Here is a 24,320-nt window from a genome sequence, read left to right as displayed (position 1 = left end):
GCCGTTCCCCCCCCCAGTCCTCCGCCATTCCCCCCCCCCCAGTCCTCCTGCACTTCCCATTATAAGCCCCCAACGTTCCCCAGTCCTCCTGCACTCCCCATTATTAGCCCCCAACGTTCCCCAGTCCTCCTGCACTCCCCATTATTAGCCCCTGCAGTGCCCCAATCCTCCTACACTCCCCATTATTAGCCCCTGCAGTGCCCCAGTCCTCCTGCACTCCCCATTATTAGCCCCTGCCGTTCCCCCCCCCCCCAGTTCTCCCACACTCCCCATTATTAGCCCCTGCAGTGCCCCAGTCCTCCTACACTCCCCATTATTAGCCCCTGCCGTTCCCCCCCCCAGTCCTCCTGCACTCCCCATTATTAGCCCCTGCAGTGCCCCAATCCTCCTACACTCCCCATTATTAGCCCCTGCCGTCCTCCTGCACTCCCCATTATTAGCCCCTGCAGTGCCCAAGTCCTTCTGCACTCCCCATTATTAGCCCCCGTCGTTCCACAGTTCTCCTGCACCCCTTGTTATTAGCCCCCGCTGTTCCTCAGCCCTCCTGAACTTCCCATTCGACTTGCCGTGCCCCAGTCCTCCTAACCTCCCTGTTAACCCCCTCCGTGCCCCAGTCCTCCTGCAGCCCCCATTATTAGCCCCCGCCGTGCCCCAGTCCTCCTGCAGCCCCCATTATTAGCCCCCGCCGTTCCCCAGTCCTCGGGCACTCCCCATTATTAGCCCCCACCGTGTCCCAGTCCTCGGGCACTCCCCATTATTAGCCCCCACCGTGTCCCAGTCCTCGGGCACTCCCCATTATTAACCCCCACCGTGTCCCAGTCCTCGGGCACTCCATATTATTAACCCCCGCCGCGCCCCAGTTGTCCTGTGACATTCACCATTATCTTTTCTCTCTCCGCAGTGCTGTGCGCAAAAAACCTAGTGAAGAAGGATTTTTTCAGTGAGTATCATGGTAGTGTGGTATATAGCCGCCACATCCCTGTCCTCCAGTCACAGTAGAGGGGTCTGATGGCAGTGAGAATATAATGGAGGAGGGGGGATACTGGGGTGGGAAAAGGGGGGGGGGGGAGTCCAGACACTGAACCAGCAGCAGTTAGAGTTAGAGCAGCTGTGAGTGTGTAGCCATCACTTTATATAGTGTTGTATATTGCTGTATAGAGGGGGTGTATGTGGCTGTATAGAGGCCGGGTGTATGAGGTTCCGGCTATATATGGCGGTGTATATAAGGGTATGTATGGCAGGATGTAGAGGTGTATATAGGGGCTGTATATAAGAGTTGTGTATGGCTTTAAATAGAGGTGAATAGAAGTGTATATACCTGTAAATAGGGGGTGTATATATCTGTATACTGGGGATGTGTATGGCTGTATATAGGGATGCCAGCTATGTATGGTGGTGTATTAGGGTATGTAGCGCTGTTTGTTTGTGTTTGGCTGTATATAGGGGTGTGTGTGTGGCTGTGGATATGGCTGTATTAAGGGGATGTATATGGCTGTATGTACGGGGGGGTGGGGGGGGGGGTTGTATATGGCTGTTTATAGGGGATGTGTAATGGTGCATACTGGGGTTTATATGGATGTATATAGGGGTGTATATAACTGTTTAGCAGTGTATATAGCAGTGAGTATGGCTATATAGGGGTGTATATAGCAGTGTGTATGGCTGTATATAGGGGTGTATATAGCAGTGTGTATGGCTGTATATAGCAATGTGTATGGCTGTATATATGGCTGTGTATAGGGGTGTGCATTGCTGTATATAGGGGTGTGCATGGCTGTATATAGGGGTGTGCATGGCTGTATATAGGGGTGTCGTGTATGGCTGTATATAGGGGTGTCGTGTATGGCTGTATATAGGGGTGTCGTGTATGGCTGTATATAGGGGTGTCGTGTATGGCTGTATATAGGGGTGTCGTGTATGGCTGTATATAGGGGTGTCGTGTATGGCTGTATATAGGGGTGTCGTGTATGGCTGTATATAGGGGTGTCGTGTATGGCTGTATATAGGGGTGTCGTGTATGGCTGTATATAGGGGTGTCGTGTATGGCTGTGTATATAGGGGTGTATATAGCAGTGTATAGGGGTATATCTGGCTGTATATAGGGGTGCCGGCTGTAACGAGGCGGTTGCGTTATCTCTTCTCTCTTTCACACCAACTGCAGGACTCCCTGATCCTTTTGCCAAGGTTGTGGTGGACGGCTCCGGGCAATGCCACTCCACAGACACCGTAAAGAACACCCTGGACCCCAAGTGGAACCAGCACTATGACCTGTGAGTGTCACCGAAGAACTTCAAGTCCCAGCCTCAGGCTCAGCTTGCTGGGGAGGCTGTTGTCATTCAGCTTTTCCAGACACCCGAATGGTGGAAATGCTCTGTGGCAGCAGATATATTTTGGATTCTGGGAAAGCTGAGTGGTGGCGGTCATGGCAGGTCTCATCTCTAGTCACCAGCAATGGCTTAAAGTGTCTGTTGTAGTAACACATACGTTTTGATGGGTTGGGCTCTGGGTGCTGAAACCCCCAACCAGCGGGGAGAAGAGCATGTCTCAGTCCTTCACTCCATGGCTGATGTAGTTTGTGGAGCTGGTCTCCACCAGTAAGACATGGTGTGAGGCGATTGTTGGGGGTTTCAGCGACACGATCCATCAAAACGTGTAATAGTGTTAGATGGAGAAGACTCCATGGCTGGTGACTGGAGAAGGCCGGAGGGTAAAGGGGTTACACCCATGTACCATAGAAGACCAGGTGTGGGGGCTCTTACACCCTATGTCCCAGATGGTTATAGCCTCTTTTAAGGCTGAAGGAAGACCTGTACTAGGGTCATGTGACATTGGGTGACCTGGAGATTCGGGGTCAGTCGTAGATGTGGGGTGACCTGGAGATGTGGGGCACCTCGGGTGACGCTGCAGTCATTGTTCTCCACACAGCAAACCAGTAGATCCAGTTCCTCCACCATTGTGTCTGTCACCCGGAGACATGTGACCCATAGAGTTGTGCATCTAACCATATTTGTGATTCAGTCTCGGTAAACCCCACAATACTACTTCCCCCATCATGTAGAGTGCCAGGTGCCTGTTTGTGGGGGAGAGGACTGACATCTGCTGATCCTGCATCTGATCCCTGTTCCCCTGCCTGATCTCCTGGGTGTGCGGACGGCTGACACTAGAGGAGCTGTGTGGACTGACACCCGATACAGATCCTGTGTCTCATCCCTGGATCTTCTCTTCTTCTCCTCAGATACATTGGGAAGTCGGACTCCATTACCATTAGCGTCTGGAACCACAAGAAGATTCACAAGAAGCAGGGGGCCGGGTTCCTGGGCTGCGTCCGACTCCTCTCCAACGCCATCAACCGCCTCAAGGACACCGGCTGTGAGTACCGCAAGGGGGTGGGGGGGAGTGGGGCACTGGCTGTGAGTACCGCAAGGGGGGGAGTGGGGTACCGGCTGTGAGTACCACAAGGGGGGGGAATGGGATACCGGCTGTGAGTACCACAAAGGGGGGAGTGGGATACCGGCTGCGAGTAACACAAGGGGGGGGGGGGGGGAGAAAGTTACCGTCTGTGAGTACCGCAAGGGGGGGGGGGGTATGGTACCAGCTGTGAGTAAAACAAAGGGGGGGGGGGTACCAGCTGTGAGTACAACAAAGGGGGGGGGGGAGTGGGCTACCAGCTGTGAGTACAGCAAGGGGGGGAGTGGGGTACCGGCTGTGAGTACAGCAAGGGGGGGTGGGAGTGGGGTACCGGCTGTGAGTACAGCAAGGAGGGGAGGAGCGGGGTACCGGCTGTGAGTACAGCAAGGAGGGGAGGAGCGGGGTACCGGCTGTGAGTACAGCAAGGGGAGAAGTGGGCTACCAGATGTGAGTACAGCAAGGGGGGGGGGGGATTGGAGTACCGGCTGTGAGTACCAAAAGGGGGGGGGAGTGGGTTACCGGCTGTGAGTACCAAAAGGGGGGGGGAGTGGGTTACCGGCTGTGAGTACAGCAAGGGGGAGTGGGATACTGGTTGTGAGTACCGCAAGGTGGGAATGGGATCACAGCTGGAAGTACTGGAAGGGTAAAAGTGGGGTGCCGGCTATGAGTACTGCAAGGGGGGGTGTAGGATGTGACATGAAGGGGAGTTACCAGGTGTTACATGGAGGGAAAGGGGGATACCAGTGTTGTTTGGGGGTGGAGGGGGTATCTGATCTTACATAGAGGGTGTTACCTGGAAGGGGTGGCGGGTTACGGGGAGGAGGGTACTGGATATTATGGGGAGGGGGGTACTGGGTACTACCTGATGGGGGTACTGGGTGTTACTGGTAGGGGGTAGCAGATGTTACATGTCTCTACAGCAGTGCAGCACTCCAGCTGTGGTAAAACTACAATTCCAATCAAGCTTTAGCTTTGTCTGTCCAGGCCTAATGGGAGTTGTGGTTTGGCAGCAGATGTACGGTCACCCTTATGGGCCGAGGCCTCACATGACAATCTCTTCTCTCTGCTACAGATCAGCGCCTGGATCTATGTAAGCTGGGCCCGAACGACAACGACACGGTGCGGGGTCAGATAGTAGGTAGGTGACACGGGGTCACATAATAGGTAGATGGTGGGGGCAGGGGCAGATAGTGAGTAGATGGTGGGGGTGGGGGCATCTGTTAGGTAGATGGGGGCGGATAGGTAGGTGATGGGGGCGAGGGCAGATAATGGGTGGATGGTGGGGGTGGGAGCAGTTAGTGGGTAGGTGATGGGGGCAGGGGCAGTTTGTGGGTGGATAGTGGGGGTGGGAGCAGATAGTGGGTTGGTGACGGGGCAGATAGTAGGTAGATGATGGGAGCAGGGGCAGATAGTAGGTAGATGGTGAAGGGGGGGCAGTTAGGTAGGTGATGGGGGCTGGGGCAGATAGTGGGTGGATGGTGGGAGCAGATGGTGGGTAGGTGACTGGAGCAGATGGTGGGTGGGGGTGGGAGCAGATAGTGGGTAGGTGATGGGTCAGATAGTGAGTGGATGGTGGGGGTGGGAGCAGATAGTGGGTAGGTGATGGGGGCGGTGGCAGATAGTGGGTGGATGGTGGGAGCAGATAGTGGGTAGGTGATGGGTCAGATAGTGAGTGGATGGTGGGGGTGGGAGCAGATAGTGGGTAGGTGATGGGGGCGGTGGCAGATAGTGGGTGGATGGTGGGAGCAGATAGTGGGTAGGTGATGGGGGCGGTGGCAGATAGTGGGTGGATGGTGGGAGCAGATGGTGGGTGGATGGTGGGGGCAGGGGGAGATAGTGGGTGGATGGTGGGGGTGGGAGAAGATAGTGGGTAGGTCACGAGATCGGGGCATATTGTTGGAGGGGTTGACGGCAGGGAAATCCCTCTGTGACTATTCCATGTAGATATAGATGAGTATAGATACTTGTGCGATATAGAGCTTAACAGTAACCCTCCAGTCAGCTGTCAGGGCCTGCTGGGAGTTGTAGTGTCTCATCATAAGTCAGTGGTTGTGGAGACTGTATTAACCCTTTCCCCCCCTGCTCTCCCGCAGTCAGTCTCCAGTCCCGGGATCGCATCGGCACCGGTGGGCAGGTGGTGGACTGCAGCCGACTGTTTGACAATGATTTACCGGACGGGTGAGAGACGTTAACGACCATTTTATACATAGATTGTGTATTGTATGTGTAACACATTGTGAAGGTGAAAGGGCACGGCTGGGGGGGGTCACTGAGACACATGCCCCCCCCCCCCCTGTACCAGTCTATCCACTCCCCACCAGGAAAGTCTGTGTATTTATACCCACCCTATGCCCAGCCTATCTACTGAGTTGGAGACGTGGGTGACAGAGGGGAGAGCTGTTACTCTTTAAGTTTGGCCTGTAAAGAATTGATGTAGGTAATCTTGTATTATTGTGAACCCCCACAGCGCCCCCTCCCCCCTCAGCCGTGAACAGTGTGTCTTCCATGTTGTGACCTGTATATACTCTGTACCCCCCACAGTGACCCATCTGTCTTCCATGTTGTGACCTGTGTGCCCCTTTTCACTTCAGCCATCTTCCGTGTTTCCACCATGTTGTGACCTATGTCTTCCCTGTACCCCCGTGGTGACCAGTCTGTCCTCCATGTTGTGACCTTTTACCCCTGCAGTGCCCCCTGCATTGACCCTCCTGTCCTCCATGCTGTGACCCTGTAGCCCTGCAGTGGCCCCCGCAGTGACCCACCTGTCCTCCATGTTGTGACCCTGTACCCCTGCAGTGGCCCCTGCAGTGACCCACCTGTCCTCCATGTTGTGATCCTGTACCCCTGCAGTGACCCACCTGTCCTCCATGTTGTGACCCTGTACCCCTGCAGTGGCCCCTGCAGTGACCCACCTGGCCTCCAAGTTGTGACCCTGTACCCCTGCAGTGGCCCCTGCAGTGACCCTGTACCCCTGCAGTGGCCCCCGCAGTGACCCTCCTGTCCTCCATGTTGTGACCCTGTACCCCTGCAGTGGCCCCCGCAGTGACCCTCCTATCCTCCATGTTGTGACCCTGTACCCCTGCAGTGGCCCCCGCAGTGACCCACCTGGCCTCCATGTTGTGACCCTGTACCCCTGCAGTGACCCACCTGTCCTCCATGCTGTGACCCTGTACCCCTGCAGTGACCCACCTATCCTCCATGCTGTGACCCTGTACCCCTGCAATGGCCCCCGCAGTGACCCTTCTGTCCTCCATGTTGTGACCCTGTACCCCTGCACTGGCCCCCGCAGTAACCCACCTGTCCTCCCATGTTGTGACCCTGTACCCCTGCAGTGACCCTCCTGTCCTCCATGCTGTGACCCCGTACCCCTGCAGTGGCCCCCGCAGTGACCCTCCTGTCCTCCATGCTGTGACCCTGTACCCCTGCAGTGACCCTCCTGTCCTCCATGTTGTGACCCTGTACCCCTGCAGTGGCTTCCGCAGTGACCCTCCTGTCCTCCATGTTGTGACCATGGCCCCCGCAGTGACCCACCTGTCCTCCATGTTGTGACCCTGTACCCCTGCAGTGGCCCCCGCAGTGACCCACCTGTCCTCCATGTTGTGACCGTGGCCCCCGCAGTGATCCACCTGTCCTCCATGTTGTGACCCTGTACCCCTGCAGTGGCCCCCGCAGTGACCCACCTGTCCTCCATGTTGTGTTGTCTGCATTTCTCTTCTGTACTAAAGTTTTGTGTTGACGAAAGTCATGAGTCCGAGTACGAATTCAAGAAACGCCCCAAAGTCTGCCAGCAGGGGGCCCCGGCGGGTCACCCCACCTAATGTGTGCGGCAGAGGCGGTCGTATACTGTCAGGCGGGCACCTCCTTAGGTTGGGTGACCCGGCCAGGGGGATGCACCACGTACTCTGACCTCTGACCTTTCAGCCGACCAGCGCCCCCTGTCTACTAGTGTGATTCATATTCAGGTGCTTATTCTCTCCCTGTCTGCGGCCACATATAAGGCCGGGCCTCGGGTTCCTGGAAATAGCACTGACTGCTTTATCTCTCCCGTGTCTGGATCGTAGCTGGGAGGAGAGGAGGACTGCCTCGGGGCGCATCCAGTACCTCAACCACATCACCCGGACCACCCAGTGGGAGCGGCCCACCCGGTAAGGACATCACCGATACAGCATGTGTCTATATCCCAAGTCTATCACAGCTGAGGGATTATTACAGTGCACCAGTAAGTCTAACAGACCCTCAGCTGTGGCCGTCACACAGAGTATTTCTAGACTAATACCCTGTAACAAACCCTCAGCCGTGGCCGACACACAGAGGATTTCTAGACTAATACCCTGTAACAGACCCTCAGCCGTGGCTGGCACACAGAGGATTTCTAGACTAATACCCTGTAACAGACCCTCAGCCGTGGCCGTCACACAGAGCATTTCTAGACTAATACCCTGTAACAAACCCTCAGCCGTGGCCGACACACAGAGGATTTCTAGACTAATACCCTGTAACAGACCCTCAGCCGTGGCTGGCACACATAGGATTTATAGACTAATACCCTGTAACAGACCCTCAGCTGTGGCCGTCACACAGAGCATTTCTAGACTAATACCCTGTAACAAACCCTCAGCCGTGGCCGACACACAGAGGATTTCTAGACTAATACCCTGTAACAGACCCTCAGCCGTGGCTGGCACACATAGGATTTATAGACTAATACCCTGTAACAGACCCTCAGCCGTGGCCGGCACACAGAGGATTTCTAGACTAATACCCTGTAACAGACCCTCAGCCGTGGCCGACACACAGAGGATTTCTAGACTAATACCCTGTAACAGACTCTCAGCCGTGGCCGGCACACAGAGGATTTCTAGACTAATACCCTGTAACAAACCCTCAGCTGTGGCCGTCACACAGAGCATTTCTAGACTAATACCCTGTAACAAACCCTCAGCCGTGGCCGACACACAGAGGATTTCTAGATTAATACCCTGTAACAGACCCTCAGCCGTGGCCGACACACAGAGGATTTCTAGACTAATACCCTGTAACAGACCCTCAGCCGTGGCCGGCACACAGAGGATTTCTAGACTAATACCCTGTAACAGACCCTCAGCCGTGGCCGGCACACAGAGGATTTCTAGACTAATATCCTGTAACAGACCCTCAGCCGTGGCCGGCACACAGAGGATTTCTAGACTAATACCCTGTAACAGACCCTCAGCCGTGGCCGGCACACAGAGGATTTCTAGACTAATACCCTGTAACAGACCCTCAGCTGTGGCCGGCACACAGAGGATTTCTAGACTAATACCCTGTAACGGACCCTCAGCCTTGGCCGACACACAGAGGATTTCTAGACTAATACCCTGTAACAGACCCTCAGCCGTGACGGGCACACAGAGGATTTATAGACTGATGCCCTGTAACGGACCCTCAGCCGTGTGACAATCCTACAGACTGACGCTTTTCACCTGCGCTGATACTGTAACAAACTCACAGAGCATTTCTAGATGAGACACTCACAGTTGCAGGTTTGTTACAGTGTATCGGTATAGAGAGTCCTCCGCAGACTCCAAGGTAATACCAATACAGTGCAGTTAGTATATCGGTGCAGGTCACGTGGATCAATACAGGGTACACAGCATGCTGGGAGTTGTAGTCCTGCAGCCGGTAGAGGACACTGGTGTAATGCAGGGATGTGCTGGGAGTTGTAGTTGTCGAGCTTGGCTCCTTATGCTCCCTCTTCCTCCCCCCAGGCCGGCCTCGGAGTACTCCAGCCCTGGGAGGCCTCTCAGCTGCTTTGTGGATGAGAACACCCCCATCACCGGGACCAATGGCGCCAGCAGCGGGCAGAACTCGGACCCCCGCCTTGCTGAGAGAAGAGTCAGGTCACAGCGACACCGGAACTACATGAGCAGAACACATCTCCACACCCCACCAGACCTGCCCGAGGGATACGGTGAGTAACAAGGGAAGAGCCGTGACTATGTGCAGAGGAAACGGAGAACCCAGACTCATCATCATCATCTCCCCCCACAGAGCAGAGGACCACACAGCAGGGGCAGGTCTACTTCCTGCACACCCAGACCGGCGTTAGCACCTGGCACGACCCCCGGGTACCCAGGTAATTTGTACCGTTATACATCTATAGTGAGTACAGCTCTAGAGTACACAGTGACTCTGGAGTATAATACAGGATGTAACTAAGGATCAGTACAGGATCATTAATGTATGTACACTACCGTTCAAAGGTTTGGGGTCACATTGAAATGTCCTTATTTTTGAAGGAAAAGCACAGTACTTTTCAATGAAGATCACTTTAAACTAGTCCTAACTTTAAACAAATACACTCTATACATTGCTAATGTGGTGAATGACTATTCTAGCTGCAAGTGTCTGGTTTTTGGTGCAATATCTACATAGGTGTATAGAGGCCCATTTCCAGCAACTATCACTCCAGTGTTCTAATGGTACAATGTGTTTGTTCATTAGCTCAGAAGGCTAATTGATGATTAGAAAACCCTTGTGCAATCATGTTCACACATCTGAAAACAGTCTAGCTTGTTACAGAAGCTACAAAACTGACCTTCCTTTGAGCAGATTGTATTTCTGGAGCATCACATTTGTGGGGTCAATTAAACGCTCAAAATGGCCAGAAAAAGAGAACTTTCATCTGAAACGCGACAGTCTATTCTTGTTCTTAGAAATGAAGGCTATTCCATGCGAGAAATTGCTAAGAAATTGAAGATTTCCTACAACGGTGTGTACTAGTCCCTTCAGAGGACAGCACAAACAGGCTCTAACCAGAGTAGAAAAAGAAGTGGGAGGCCGCGTTGCACAACTAAGCAAGAAGATAAGCACATTACAGTCTCTAGTTTGAGAAACAGACGCCTCACAGGTCCCCAACTGGCATCTTCATTAAATAGTACCCGCAAAACACCAGTGTCACCATCTACAGTGAAGAGGCGGCTGCGGGATTTTGGGCTTCAGGGCAGAGTGGCAAAGAAAAAGCCACATCTGAGACTGGCCAATAAAAGAAAAAGATTAAGATGGGCAAAAGAACACAGACATTGGACAGAGGAAGACTGGAAAAAGGTGTTGTGGACGGATGAATCCAAGTTTGAGGTGTTTGGATCACAAAGAAGAACGTTTGTGAGACGCAAAACAAATGAAAAGATGCTGGAAGAATGCCTGACGCCATCTGTTAAGCATGGTGGAGGTAATGTGATGGTCTGGGGTTGCTTTGGTGCTGGTAAGGTGGGAGATTTGTACAGGGTAAAAGGGATTGTGAATAAGGAAGGCTATCACTCTGCAACGCCATGCCATACCCAGTGGACAGCGCCTGATTGGAGCCAATTTCATCCTACAACAGGACAATGACCCTAAACACACCTCCAAATTGTGCAAGAACTATTTCCAGCAGAAGCAGCAGCTGGTATTCTATCATAGGTAATGGAGTGGCCAGCAGGGCTGGGACAAAGGGTAGGCCAGGGTAGGCGATGGCCTAGGGCGCCATCTCCTGGTGAATTACAGGGGGCGCAATGTAGCTTCACGTAAAAATCCCCCCACCTGACCTCACACAGCAGCATCCCTTCTCCACTCTGCTCCAGCTCCGCAATGGCAGGACCTGCGCTGCTCCTCCTCTCTTCTGCTTGGCTCCGGAGCAGAAGAAAAGCTTCTAATTAATGTCACATGACCTCTGGAGCCAATCCGGAGAGGGGAGAAGTGCAGGGACAAGTGTAATGGCAGATACCCCAACCCCCGCCCCCCCTCCGGACAGAGAACGGTGAGGAGACTGATCGGCATCCTCAGAAACATCCTCAGTGTCCTCCTCCACTGCTACTGCTGTGTGGGTGGGTGAGTATTTGTGTACTAATGGAGTGAGTGTGAGTGTGTGTACTAATGGAATGTGTGTGTGTGTGTGTGTGTGTGTGTGTGTGTGTACACTAATAGACTGTGTGTGTGTGTGTGTGTTAGTGGAATTTGTGACTGAGATAGGACAACTCCCAGCATAACCTGTATGACTGAGGTAGGACTACAACTCCTAGCATGACCTGTGTGACTGAGATAGCACAACTCCCAGCATGACCTGTATGACTGAGGTAGGACAACAACTCCCAGCATGACCTGCGTGACTGAGATAGGACAACTCCCAGCATGACCTGTGTGGCTGAGGTAGGACAACAACTCCCAGCATGACCTGTGTGACTGAGATAGGACAACTCCCAGCATGACCTGTATGACTGAGGTAGGACAACAACTCCCAGCATGACCTGTGTGACTGAGGTAGGAAAACAACTCCCAGCATGACCTGTGTGGCTGAGGTAGAACAACAACTCCCAGCATGATCTGTGTGGCTGAGGTAGGACAAGAACTCCCAGCATGACCTGTGTGGCTGAGGTAGGACAACAACTCCCAGCATGACCTGTGTGGCTGAGGTAGGAAAACAACTCCCAGCATGACCTGTGTGGCTGAGGTAGGACAACAACTCCCAGCATGACCTGTGTGGCTGAGGTTGGACAAGAACTCCCAGCATGACCTGTGTGGCTGAGGTAGGACAACAACTCCCAGCATGACCTGTGTGGCTGAGGTAGGACAACAAGACCCAGCATGACCTGTGTGGCTGAGGTAAGACAACAACTCCCAGCATGACCTGTGTGGCTGAGGTAGGACAACAACTCCCAGCATGACCTGTGTGGCTGAGGTAGGACAACAACTCCCAGCATGACCTGTGTGGCTGAGGTAGGACAACAACTCCCAGCATGACCTGTGTGGCTGAGGTAGGACAACAACTCCCAGCATGACCTGTGTGGCTGAGGTAGGACAACAACTCCCAGCATGACCTGTGTGGCTGAGGTAGGACAACAACTCCCAGCATGACCTGTGTGGCTGAGGTAGGACAACAACTCCCAGCATGACCTGTGTGGCTGAGGTAGGACAACAAGTCCCAGCATGACCTGTGTGGCTGAGGTAGGACAACAAGTCCCAGCATGACCTGTGTGGCTGAGGTAGGACAACAAGTCCCAGCATGACCTGTGTGGCTGAGGAAGGACAACAACTCCCATCATGACCTGTGTGGCTGAGGTAGAACTACAGCCCCCAGCATGCACCTGTGTGACTAAGGTAGAACTACAGCTCCCAGCATGCTCCTGTGTGTGTGGGGAGGGGGGGGGGGCGCCATTTGCCTTCTCTGCCTATGGCACCAAAACTCCTTGTCTCGGCCCTGGTGGCCAGTGCAGTCACCAGATCGGAACCCCATTGAGCTGTTGTGGGAGCAGCTTGACCGTATGGTACGCCAGAAGTGCCTATCCAACCAATCCAAACCACCCCAATCTAGAAGCGTGGGGGGCAATTTCTCCAGCTTACCTCAACAGATTAATAGCTAGAATGCCAAAGGTGTGCAATGCTGGAATTGCTGCAAAAGGAGGATTCTTTGACGAAAGCAAAGTGTGATGTAAGAACAATGTTATTTCACATACAAATCATTATTTCTAACCTTGTCAATGTATTGACTCTATTTTCTATTCATTTCACAACGTATGGTGGTGAATAAGTGTGACTTTTCATGGAAAACACAAAATTGTTTCGGTGACCCCAAACTTTTGAACGGTAGTGTATATAGTGACCCCACCAGCAGAATAGTGAGTGCAGCTCTGGGGTATAATACAAGATGTAACTCAGGATCAGTAATGTAATGTATGTACACAGTGACCCCACCAGCAGAATAGTGAGTGCAGCTCTGGGGTATAATACAAGATGTAACTCAGGATCAGTAATGTAATGTATGTACACAGTGACCCCATCAGCAGAATAGTGAGTGCAGCTCTGGAGTATAATCTCTCTGTGTAAAGGGTACTTGCTGGTTGCAGTGACGTCTCCTCTAACTACCTTTTTTTCTCTTAAGGGATCTGAGTAATATTAACTGTGAGGAGCTCGGGCCCCTTCCTCCGGGCTGGGAGATCCGAAACACTGCAACCGGGAGAGTGTACTTTGTGGATCACAATAATCGGACCACGCAGTTCACAGACCCCCGGCTCTCCGCCAACCTCCATCTTGTACTGAAGTAAGTGTGATGTTTTCTCAGGGGAGGGATGGAGGACGGGGGGTCAGGGAGAGACACCATTTTCCCCATACACCCTGGATTGTGGTGAGGGTCTTTTTATGCTCTGGTGATGGGGCTTCTTAGTCTGGCATTACTGAGGGATTTCTCTTCTGTGCAGTCGCCAGAACCAGCTAAAAGACCACCAGCAACAGCAACAACCACCGCCACCGCCGCAGGTGGTGCCACTGTGCCAGCTCCCAGACGACGTCGACTGTCTTACCGTCCCCCGCTACAAGCGTGACCTGGTGCAAAAGCTGAAGATCCTGAGACAGGAGCTGTCCCAGCAGCAGCCGCAGGCCGGGCACTGCCGAATCGAGGTTTCTCGTGAGGAGATCTTTGAGGTAGGTGGCGCCATACGATATTATTCCTCCTGTATTACTGCCCTGCGCCTCCCTGCACTGACCGCCCTTTTTCCTTACATCCTGCAGGAGTCGTATCGGCAGGTGATGAAGATGAGGCCGAAGGATCTGTGGAAGAGACTGATGATCAAATTCCGGGGAGAGGAAGGACTAGACTATGGTGGGGTCGCCAGGTAAACACACACCTTAACGTATATTCCCCAGGCACCAGCTGTTAGGAGGGGTCACGTGACCTATACAGTGTGGTGATCCTAGTGTGGTATTAGACTCCTCCCCTTGTGATGAGCTTAGCCCTGTCCCTCATTTTTAGGCTCCTCTCCTCATGTAATGAGCTTAGCCCTGTCCCTCATTTTTAGGCTCCTCTCCTCATGTAATGAGCTGGGCCCTGTCCCTGCATTCTGCTAGGCACCTCCCCTCATGAAATGAGCAGAGCCCTGTCCCTGCATTATTAGGCTCCTCCCCTTATGTGATGAGCTTAGCCCTGTCCCTACATTCTATTAGGCTCCTCCCCTTGTGATGAGCTGAGCCCTGTCCCTGCATTGTTAGGCTCCTCCCCTCATATAATGAGCTGGGCCCTCTCCCTGCATTCTGATAGGCCCCTCCCCTGATGTAATGAGCTGAGCCCTGTCCCGCATTGTTAGGCCCCTCCCCTCGTGATGAGCTGGACCCATTCTATTAGACCCCTCATCTTGTGTAATGAACTTAGCCACGCCCCATGTTCTGTTAGGCTCCTCCCCTCATCTCCCTTCCTTTCTTGCAGAGAATGGCTTTACCTGCTGTCTCACGAGATGCTGAACCCGTACTACGGCCTCTTCCAGTATTCCCGCGATGACATCTACACACTACAGATCAACCCCGACTCTGCCGTTAACCCGGTAAGTGGCGTCTCAGCCTGGTGGTGCTCTGTTTGGCGCAGTCTTTCCGCCTTTATAACTCTGGCTCTGTGCTACCTCCTATAGGAACATCTCTCCTACTTCCACTTTGTGGGGCGGATCATGGGCATGGCGGTGTTTCATGGGCACTACATAGATGGCGGCTTCACACTACCCTTCTACAAGCAGCTGCTCGGGAAGCCTATCACGCTGGACGACATGGAGTCTGTGGACCCCGACCTCCATAACAGCCTCGTCTGGATTCTGTGAGTGCCAGGGGTCAGTGACTGGGGGTGGGCCCTGTAATTCATGACTTGATGGTAACACTGTCTCCCCAACCCCTTCCCCAGAGAGAATGACATCACGGCGGTGCTGGATCACACGTTCTGCGTGGAGCACAGCGCGTACGGCGAGCTTATACAACACGAACTGAAGCCCAACGGCAAAAGCATCCCTGTCACCGAGGAAACCAAAAAGGAATACGTCAGGTGAGGTGCCGCTCAGTGTCACTAGGAAAAGATGGCGGCTGGGGGTGTAACTTAAAGGGGTAAGAATTAGAGATGAGCAAACCTGGAGCATGCTTGAGTCGATCGGAACCCGAACTTTCGGCATTTGGTTAGCGGTGGCTGCTGAAGTTGGATAAAGCCCTAAGGCTATGTGGAAAGCATGGGCGAGGTTTTGCTGCTCAGTTCCATTGAAGTGAATAGAGCTTCATTGCAAACCGCACCTGAACTGGAGACAAGAGTCGTGTTGTCTCTGAAAGAAAGTGGCCATGTTTTTGTAGCACTGGATAACCCCTTTAAAGGGCAACAGAGACCATGCTTGCACATACACAGCATAATAGATGAAGGGTTAAAAGATACATTCTACGCCTGGAACAACATAAATATGTACACTTCCTCTCCAACACGTTTCCCTGTTTGGTTGTTAATGTTCATAAGGGATTTCTAGGGAAGATGTAGATGTGTAATAGACCTAAGATAATGCTGCAGATATAACTACTTATGTATCACACATGGTAAACAAGCCCCCTTAGGTAACAGACAGCCCTACATAGGAATTACTACGGCGCTATATACTACCCACCTATATAGCACAACAGATAAAGCCTAGAGGAGCCGCGGGTGAGTGAGGGATGCCACGGGTGATGGGGGGGGGGGGGCGGTTGCTTGTGGGGCGGGGGGCTGTGTGCTGCGGGTGAGTGCTGGACGGTGCCGGGAGGCTCTGGACACGGGGTGAGCTCTGGGCTGGGGGTGACCGGGTGGCTGCTGTTAGAGAGGGAGACGGTGACAGCTGCGCTGATCACTGTCTCCCTCTCTAAGAGCAGCCACCCCATCAGTGTTCTCAGTCACTTCACTGTGCTGGGACTGAGGACACGTGATGCCGACTCCGAGGGTGGGGGCCAGGAGCAGGGAGCATGTCGGGTTGGACTGAGGTCTGATGATTCTATGCAATCCGTGGGGGTGAATGCAGCTGGATAACAGCAAAACTCTGCAGAATCCATAATAACTTTATATTGGAAAGATGGAAAGCTACGGGTGGGCAGCGTATTAATGCAAAAATAATTTTGGGGGGAATACCCCTTTAAGTTCTATCAGTACAGATAAACTACTAGGATTTGTCTGTTATCCTATATAGCTGGGTTAATTGTCTAGTCATCCCAAAGTGTGTGTGTGTGGGGGGGTCTGTTTCTTAAAGTGTCAGTCGCTTAAACTTTTTTTTTTTTCCCCCTGAAATCAATAGTACAGGTGATTTTAATAAACTTTGTAATTGGGTTTATTAGCTGAAAAATGCATTTTTTTTTAAATGAAAAAGCAGTTTGAAGCTCTCCCCCCTGTCTTCATGGTTCTCTTATGGAGAGGGGAGGGGTTGAGGGAGATGAGGCACCAAAACAGGACAACAAGTCCTGTCTTCTCTGAATACCGGCTTTCACACAGGTCCTACTGTGTAATCCTTTGTTCTCTGCTCTTGAATAATCTCCCCCCCCCTCCCCTCTCCATAGGTAACACAGGGCCCGACTGATGTAAAAGAGTCGTGATTTCCTGATGATGAGCAGTGAATGAGAGAGAGGAGGGGGGGGGGGGGACCTGGGGAAAGTCTTATTAAATGCAGATAATGGCATATTTGCCTAATAAACCCAATACCAAAGTTTCTTAAAATCGCCTGGATTACTGATTTCTGCCAAAAAAAAAAAAAAAAATAAAAATATATATATATATAATATTACAGTGACACTTTTAAGGGGGTTTGTTTACAGTCTATGATACATAATCAGAGTTTTATCATCTGCACCATTATCTTAGGTTTTTTGAGAATCCAACAACACATCTACTTCTTCCCTAGATATCCCTGATGAATATTACCAACTACCGCAGGGAAAGGCGTCATGTCACTTTGTCAAATTGCCCCTGTGGCCCTTCAATGCATATTCCTGTTCATGCTCGTCCGAGGTTGCTGTCACGAAGGCCGTTTGGTCTTTAGTAACAGCAAAACAAGTGACTAAATGCAGGACGTGATGTCATTTGTCCCAGTCAAGATGAATGCTGATTGGCCGGCAGCCGTGCAATGTAAACAAACTGATAAAAGAGGCTCCGCCCTCCGGATCAGAGTGGAATGCAGAGGCATGAGTAGCACAATGCGACAGGTTATAGCTAGCGGTCAGGGCCCTGGGTCCCATCCCCCGCCACCCCTTTGGAGTCCTTTCCACCAGGTCTGAGGGCGCTCTGTGACCCCCCCTGTCCTCCCTGCAGGCTCTATGTGAACTGGAGGTTCCTGCGAGGCATCGAGGCGCAGTTCCTGGCCCTGCAGAAGGGATTCAATGAGGTCATCCCGCAACATCTGCTGAAGACGTTCGACGAGAAGGAGCTGGAGGTGAGTGTGGTGACCTGGATGGTTGGTGTTCATCCTGAGCTTTATGGTTCATGAATAGGATGTAGAATGATCCCAATGTCCTGTATTACCAGCTGATCGTCTGCGGATTGGGGAAGATTGACGTGAACGACTGGAAGACAAACACGAGGTTAAAACACTGCACCCCGGACAGCAATATCGTCAAGTGGTTCTGGAAGGCGGTGGAGTCGTTCGATGAGGAGCGGAGGGCGCGGCTGCTGCAGTTCGTCACCGGATCGTCCAGAGTTCCCCTGCAAGGCTTCAAGGCGCTGCAAGGTATCTGACCTCTCCACTGGGGGGCCCCTATGTGCTGCACAGACAAGTCATGTGACCTCACCTGGATTTGTTTAGTTAATTGATAAGTAACATGGCTGCTTCCCCCGTCACTAAATGGTGTCAGTCCTCATTAAAATGTATTACTGATGACCATTGTGTGTCCTGGCCGCTAGAGGTTACACAGGGGGCGTGGCCACCAGGTAAATCGATTGACTTTTTGCAGGTGCAGCGGGTCCGCGGCTCTTCACCATCCATCAGATCGATGCCAACACCAATAACCTGCCCAAGGCGCACACATGGTGAGTTACTGCACCGATCCTGGTTATAGCACTACCCTCCAGTCCCGGTTGTTGATCCCTGCTCCCCTACTATGCTACTTAGGGTAACATAGGTGGAGCTATGTCAGACAAGGCCATGACCATTAAAGGGGTATTCCACTCAAACATAACTTTTGAAATGTTTCTGCTTATGGTGAGACTAAGAATTCCTTACATACTTATTATCTATCCAGTCTCCTCCCCCCAGTTCTGAGCTGCTGCTGCTTTCTGCTGAAAACACAAAAATCTTAAGTGTGAGCTTTTCTGTCTCCCCCTCCTCCCCCTCCCTTCTGAGACAAGTCAGGATTAATCACAGGGCTCATCAGCAACTTGACCTTAGATTAACCCTCAGCATTACAAATTAGCAGATAAAGCCTGCCAGGGACTTGTTTTACATCAGCTGTCTCAGAAGGGAGGAGACAGAGAGAGAGGCTTTTTGTGGCTTCAGCAGAAAGCAGCAGCTCAGAGCTGGCGGAAGGAGATTGGATAGATGACGGCAAGTATGGAAGGAATTGTTAGTCTCAACATAATCAGAAACATTTCAAAAGTTATGTTTGAGTGGAATACCCCTTTAAGTGTTGGCACATCATTTACACTGATCTCTACGATCCTCATAATAGAAATATACTGTAGAAGCTTGCCATCAAAATAAGCCCCTCTGCTCCATCTAGTCCGCCCTTTTAGTATTTCCCTTCTTATTATCTTAGGATAGATATATGTTTATCTCAGAAGGTTTACATTCAGTTATTGTAGATTAACCTACCACATCTGCTGGAAGTTTGTTTCAAGCATCTACTACTTTTTCAGTAAAGTAATATTTTCTTACGTTTTCACCTTTCCCCCAACTAGCTTCTGATTTTGTTCGGTGCACATGATGGCGGCAGCCTATTTCTGCATGTTTCTCATCTTCTCTCATTTTGCTGTTTTCCTCAGCTTCAACCGCATTGACATCCCACCCTACGAGACCTACGATAAGCTCTACGAGAAGCTCCTGACGGCCATCGAGGAGACGTGCGGCTTTGCAGTGGAATGAGACGCCGAGCACAGACACTTGTGATGGCTCGGACCGCTCCCCCGGCAGCGCCACCGCCGCGCACCAGGAGGAAATCGGACACTTTGGGATTCTATAAATATTATATATAAATATATTTTTTTTCCATTATGAAAAAGTCGTCCGGCGCTCGCGACTTAGCTGCTATTTAAAGAAGACAAAACAAAGTATCTTGAACGTTCTACGGACCGCCGACCTTCCGGTGAAAGTGGCGTCCTGCGATATATAAAGACTACTATTATTTTTATACGAAAAGGGTTAACGATTACATTCCCTCTTCCCGGATCTCACAGCGAGAAGCAAAGATTCAGCCATGGCCGCCGGCGGCGAGAGAGCGAGGGAGGAACAGCTGCCAATGGGAGGTTACTGGATTGTGGCGGGGCTGCCATTTTATCAGCTCCTTTCCCCCCCTTCCCTAACAACATGGAGTGGATTTCACATATGAAGCTCACATTTGGCGCTTCTGCCTCCGATCCATATCCCGCCTTTACTGCGCCAATTATTTTAATTTAATATCCGCCATTATTATCTTCCATTCATCTGCATGTCTCATTTTTTGTTTTTGTTGCTTAAAACTTGATCGGAACAACGGTGGCGGCCGTGTGCAGGGTTACAGCTAGGAGGTGTTGGATGCGCCTATAGAACAGACAGTATGGCTGCCGCCGCTATGTGCTGGTTCATGGAGACTTATTGCTATGTCATGATGTGCTTTCAGAAAAAAAAATTCCAAATGTGATGTCAAACCACTTTTTTTTTTTTTTTTGCTTGTCTGTTAAAAGCCACCACATCATTTTTATTCTTTAATTCCCGTCATTATATGTGACACAGCATTAAACATCCCCCGGCGCTGTGTGTCCCACGTTGTCTCGCCTCCCCTCATCTGTAAATAGAATAAAGAAAAAAAAAAAAGGAATTTTCTGTGAAAATTCCTTAGTCTATTTGTTGCGGCCTTTTTGGCGTTCAGTTATTTTGGCCGTTTTCTATGGACCTGGATCTTGTCAGGGAGAGGAAACTGAGTGTTAAGTAGAAATCGTGCTCCTCTGTGGCGGGAACAGGAGTCCCAGCTAAGCAGGGGTGGGGCCTGAACCTGGTTATAGACATTGGCTAGATAAGGGCCCTACCTCGCTGAGTTACACAGGATCTGAGACAGCATTAGGTCTGGTAAGAGGGGCTTCAGGGGATAGAGGATGATCCCTATTGTTCACCCTGACATGTGCCGCAGCCGTCTCACTGTTGGCCTTCCTCATTCAGGTGCTTTTAGTTCTATCAATGATGGGAAGGGGATGGCTGACTTTTTGCATTGCTTGAAGGGGCAACAGAATACACTAGGACCTGACAGTACTTACCACCTGGAGCCACTGGGGGACATTGTTGCTATGTTGTACTGCAGTAGCATTTTTTTTATTTTAAAAATCCTGTTGTTGGTTATCTGTGCTCCACCTACTAGTTGTACACTAGGACCTGACACTGTACTTACTACCTGTGGCCACTAGGGGCAGTGAATTGCTTAAAGGGGCAGTAGCCATTTTTTATGTGTTTTTGAAAATCATGTTGGGGAGTCATCTGATTATGTCTGCTCCACCTACTAGTGTACATTAGGATCTGTCGTTACTTACACTGTACTTACCACCTTTGGCCACTGGGGGGGATGTTAGAATTGTTGTGCAGCATTCTTTGTACTAAAAGGGCCACTGGCAATTTTTTTTTTTTTAATTTTTGAAAATCATGATGTTGGTTTTCTGAAGTGACTTAGGCTGTACTTATCACGTATGGCCACTAGGGGACAGTTTTGCTATGCTGCAATGATTAAAGGGGCAGTAGCAATTTTTTAAATTTATATATTTTTTGAAAATCATGATGTTTTCTGGTCATTCGGTTTTGTCTGCTCCATCTAGTAGTGTACACTAGGACCTGACTGTACTTACCACCTGGAGCCACTAGGGGAGCTGTGTTGCTATGGAGCATCCTTTGTACTGAAGTGCTTTACATTTTTTAAAAAATTTTATATCTGGAAAAATTGTGTAATCTTTTTATTGGTGGTCTAGTTACGTCTGCTCCGCTTAATGGTGTGTACTGGGCGTGGCTTGTGTACTCAAAGGTTTAGTGTCTTCTACTACAAGGCGTCACCTTTGACTTGTTCGGAAGCTACAGGTCTCAGCTTGGTATTACTTGCAGTAATAAGATTTGGGGGGTACAGGTACCAGCAGCCGCCTCTTCTGGATCAGGGTCCCTTTTCCTGCCACAGACACTGCACCTTTTAAGGCGTCAGATTCTATCTACACAGAAGTAAACCTGTTACTGTATAAAGAGATATAAGCTTTCCCTCCCCCACCCGAGGGTAACCCGCCTCCTTAGTGCCTGTCCAGGGGTCTGGGGGTTCCCGGCCCTCGCGGACGGCCCCTTCACTAACCCTGGCACCAGCATGTTACCCAACATAATATTTGCTTCAATTTATAGCTGATAATTAAAAGAAAAAAGTATTTTCAAAAAAACTTTGTCCTTGATTTCATTATTTATATTGGGATCGTGGGGGCCACTGTGGACAGCCGAGTGTTGGGCATCAGAACCACATTGCCTTATTCCTCAAACGATAATCTACCCAGTCAGACCGATTCAGCAGATTATCGCTCCGCGTAATAGACAATGATCAGCCGATGAAAATGATAATCAGCTGATCGTTTTTTTCCACCAGGCTGAATAGTCATCAGCTGCTGACCGCACATCACTACGTGTAATAGCCATGCACGGCCGACAACTGTGTAAAATAATAAACTTGTCCACAGCTGGAACGTCTAAAGTGACAGGCCGCTCAGCCAATCGCTGGACGAGACTGGACACCGCCACGGCCAGTGATTGGATAAGTGGTCTGTCACTTCAGAGACCAGCTGCGGGCAGAAGGGAGGAGAGGTATGTATAATGTAGTGTTGGCACAGTGCAATAACCGCAGGGCTAGAGCAGAAGGCAGCTGATCGATCACACGTGCAAGCACAGTAACACAGGTCACATGACTCCATGCAGGAAACTCTAGAAATCGGTGTGATCTGCAGGAATATAACTGTGACATCTCTTATTGGCGCCTTTTCTGCAGAGATATCTAGTAGACATAACAGATTACTGGTGGGATCCTAGTGCTGAAAGCCGATTATCACATCATGTGCTAACAGTGACAGGAGGAGAAGCAGAGGAACAGTGATCTGTCAGGTTGTTGGTGCTAGCAAATTACAGGTTAAAGTGATACTCCCCCCATATATACCAGCAGGATAGTGTTGCTAATAATATGGGGCGACCCCTCTTTGTGTACTGCCTTCACCTACTGGGAGGTGTCAGGAAAGTGTGACTTTGTGCCCCCCATCATGCATTGGTGTCAGACACGTCCCCTGATGACATCACTGGGGGCAGGGCTGATCCAGATCCCACTGCAGAAGAACCTGTGCAGAATTCTGATTGGCCCCCAGTGACAGTATTACTTCAAGGCTGGGGCTTAATGTGATGATTTTGGCAGCAACAAGGGTCACATGACCAAACATCAGTACCGCCATCCAGATACCTTATCCCTGACAGTAAGCCTGCCCCAGCCTAAAGCTCCTCCCCTCAATGATGTCACTGCTGTTTTTACCTGTAGTTTTTAATCTTTCCATTAGTCTATTCAAACAGTGATTGTGTCTGAAACCTCTTACTGTCCATGTGACAAATCATACCAAGACCCCCAGCCTCCTCCTCCTCCTCCTCATCCACCCCGCTGACACATTAAATGACACTGTGTGGAGTCAATATAATTAAAAAAAGAAATCTAATTTTTACTTTTCATTCCAGAAAAAAAATATGTAAATAAATTAAAAATCCAATAAATAACGGGGGTCACACATCATTCCTGGGGGGATAAGGCACAGTTGCAGCCGTACACAGACTGCGGAAATTTAGGTTTTGGCCCAATTAGTTAAATATAGAATTGAAAGAAAAAAAAAAAAAGTCTTCCATCAGTGCAGGGTTAAATGAGTACTCTGGTCAAAAAAAAAAAACTGCTAAGAGTTATACAGATTTATAAATTACTTCTATAACAAAGTCTCCTTTCATTACTTATCAGCTGCTGTATGTCCTGCAAAATGGTGTATTTTCTCAAGTCTGACATTACCCTTTGCACACTGGAAAGAATACACCATTTACTGCAGGACATACAGCAGTTGATACTGAAGTACTGAAAAACTTGAGATTTTTAAATTTACAAGTCTGTTTACCTTTTGACACCGGTTGATTCTTTTTTTTTACACCGGAGTGCTCCTTTTAAAGAGGTACTATGGAAACTTTCTGCTAATACATTGCTTTCATAAGGCTATATTCAAATTCCATTGACTGGCAGCAGTAATGGCCGACACAGGGTAGGGGGGCCTGCTGTGTATAGTACTGTGCGGCTTATATAGCCCTGCAGGTCACAACACAAACTGTAGAATTGGAGTCCTGCTGTGTCACCCATTACTGCTGCCAATCAATCGAAGTAGTTATGTTAAAAAAAAAAAAAACATTTTTGACGAAGCCTTTGTCTTCGGGTTACCCCTTTAAAGGACAACTCCCATGAAAAACTTTTTCCCAGTAATTGAAGCACATTACAAAGTTATATAACTCTGTAATGTGCTTCAATCACCTATCTGCCTCCCCCCAGGCAGTGCACTAAACTCACACATACCTAACTACTGTTACCAGTCTCTTCTCAGCTGCTTCTTGTGACAGTGAGTCATCAGCAGGAGGGCTGCTCTAGCTCCTGTTACACCAGCCTCCCCCTCCCCTGCCTTGTCAGGTGACTCAGCTTACTCAGCTCCCATTGGCTGAGCAACTGCAAGCCATCTGAGTCCATGTCACTTGCTTATCTTCCCTCACAGACTCCCCGCACATAGGCAGCTCCCCCCTCCCCTCATACTCTCTCCTGCTGCCAAGTGGACTCAGTGAGTGAATGAGTCATGTCACTAGGGAAGATAAGCAAGTGACATGGACTCAGATGGCTTGCAGTTGCTCAGCCAATGGGAGCTGAGTAAGCTGAGTCACCTGACAAGGCAGGGGAGG

The 24,320-nt window shown here is 50.5% G+C and overlaps 1 protein-coding gene across 4 annotated transcripts in view; it reads left to right on the top strand.

Moving 5' to 3' along the window:
• SMURF2 (SMAD specific E3 ubiquitin protein ligase 2) overlaps positions 1–21,757 on the top strand; it is a 33,606-nt gene extending 11,849 nt beyond the window's left edge. Inside the window, exons 2-19 of one of the 4 annotated variants that reach the window (XM_069953794.1) lie at positions 902–940; positions 2,162–2,270; positions 3,236–3,369; positions 4,481–4,546; positions 5,502–5,586; positions 7,470–7,553; positions 9,156–9,358; positions 9,439–9,523; positions 13,304–13,462; positions 13,620–13,842; positions 13,930–14,033; positions 14,621–14,735; positions 14,820–14,998; positions 15,083–15,220; positions 17,483–17,603; positions 17,696–17,897; positions 18,121–18,196; positions 19,148–21,757. In XM_069953794.1, the coding sequence (XP_069809895.1) occupies positions 902–940; positions 2,162–2,270; positions 3,236–3,369; positions 4,481–4,546; positions 5,502–5,586; positions 7,470–7,553; positions 9,156–9,358; positions 9,439–9,523; positions 13,304–13,462; positions 13,620–13,842; positions 13,930–14,033; positions 14,621–14,735; positions 14,820–14,998; positions 15,083–15,220; positions 17,483–17,603; positions 17,696–17,897; positions 18,121–18,196; positions 19,148–19,247 (2,222 nt within the window). In that variant the 3' untranslated portion in view covers positions 19,248–21,757. Of the gene's footprint in view, positions 1–901; positions 941–2,158; positions 2,271–3,235; positions 3,370–4,480; positions 4,547–5,501; positions 5,587–7,406; positions 7,554–9,155; positions 9,359–9,438; positions 9,524–13,303; positions 13,463–13,619; positions 13,843–13,929; positions 14,034–14,620; positions 14,736–14,819; positions 14,999–15,082; positions 15,221–17,482; positions 17,604–17,695; positions 17,898–18,120; positions 18,197–19,147 lie in introns of all 4 variants that reach the window. The other 3 variants (XM_069953792.1, XM_069953793.1, XM_069953791.1) reach the window with 3 other exon arrangements.
• The last annotated feature ends 2,563 nt before the right edge of the window (positions 21,758–24,320 follow it).

The sequence above is a fragment of the Dendropsophus ebraccatus genome, chromosome 14, assembly GCF_027789765.1.
Source record: "Dendropsophus ebraccatus isolate aDenEbr1 chromosome 14, aDenEbr1.pat, whole genome shotgun sequence".
In the NCBI taxonomy this organism is placed as follows: domain Eukaryota; kingdom Metazoa; phylum Chordata; class Amphibia; order Anura; family Hylidae; genus Dendropsophus; species Dendropsophus ebraccatus.
The sequence above is the reverse complement of the archived record's forward strand: the minus strand, read 5'-3'. Positions and strand labels throughout refer to the sequence as shown.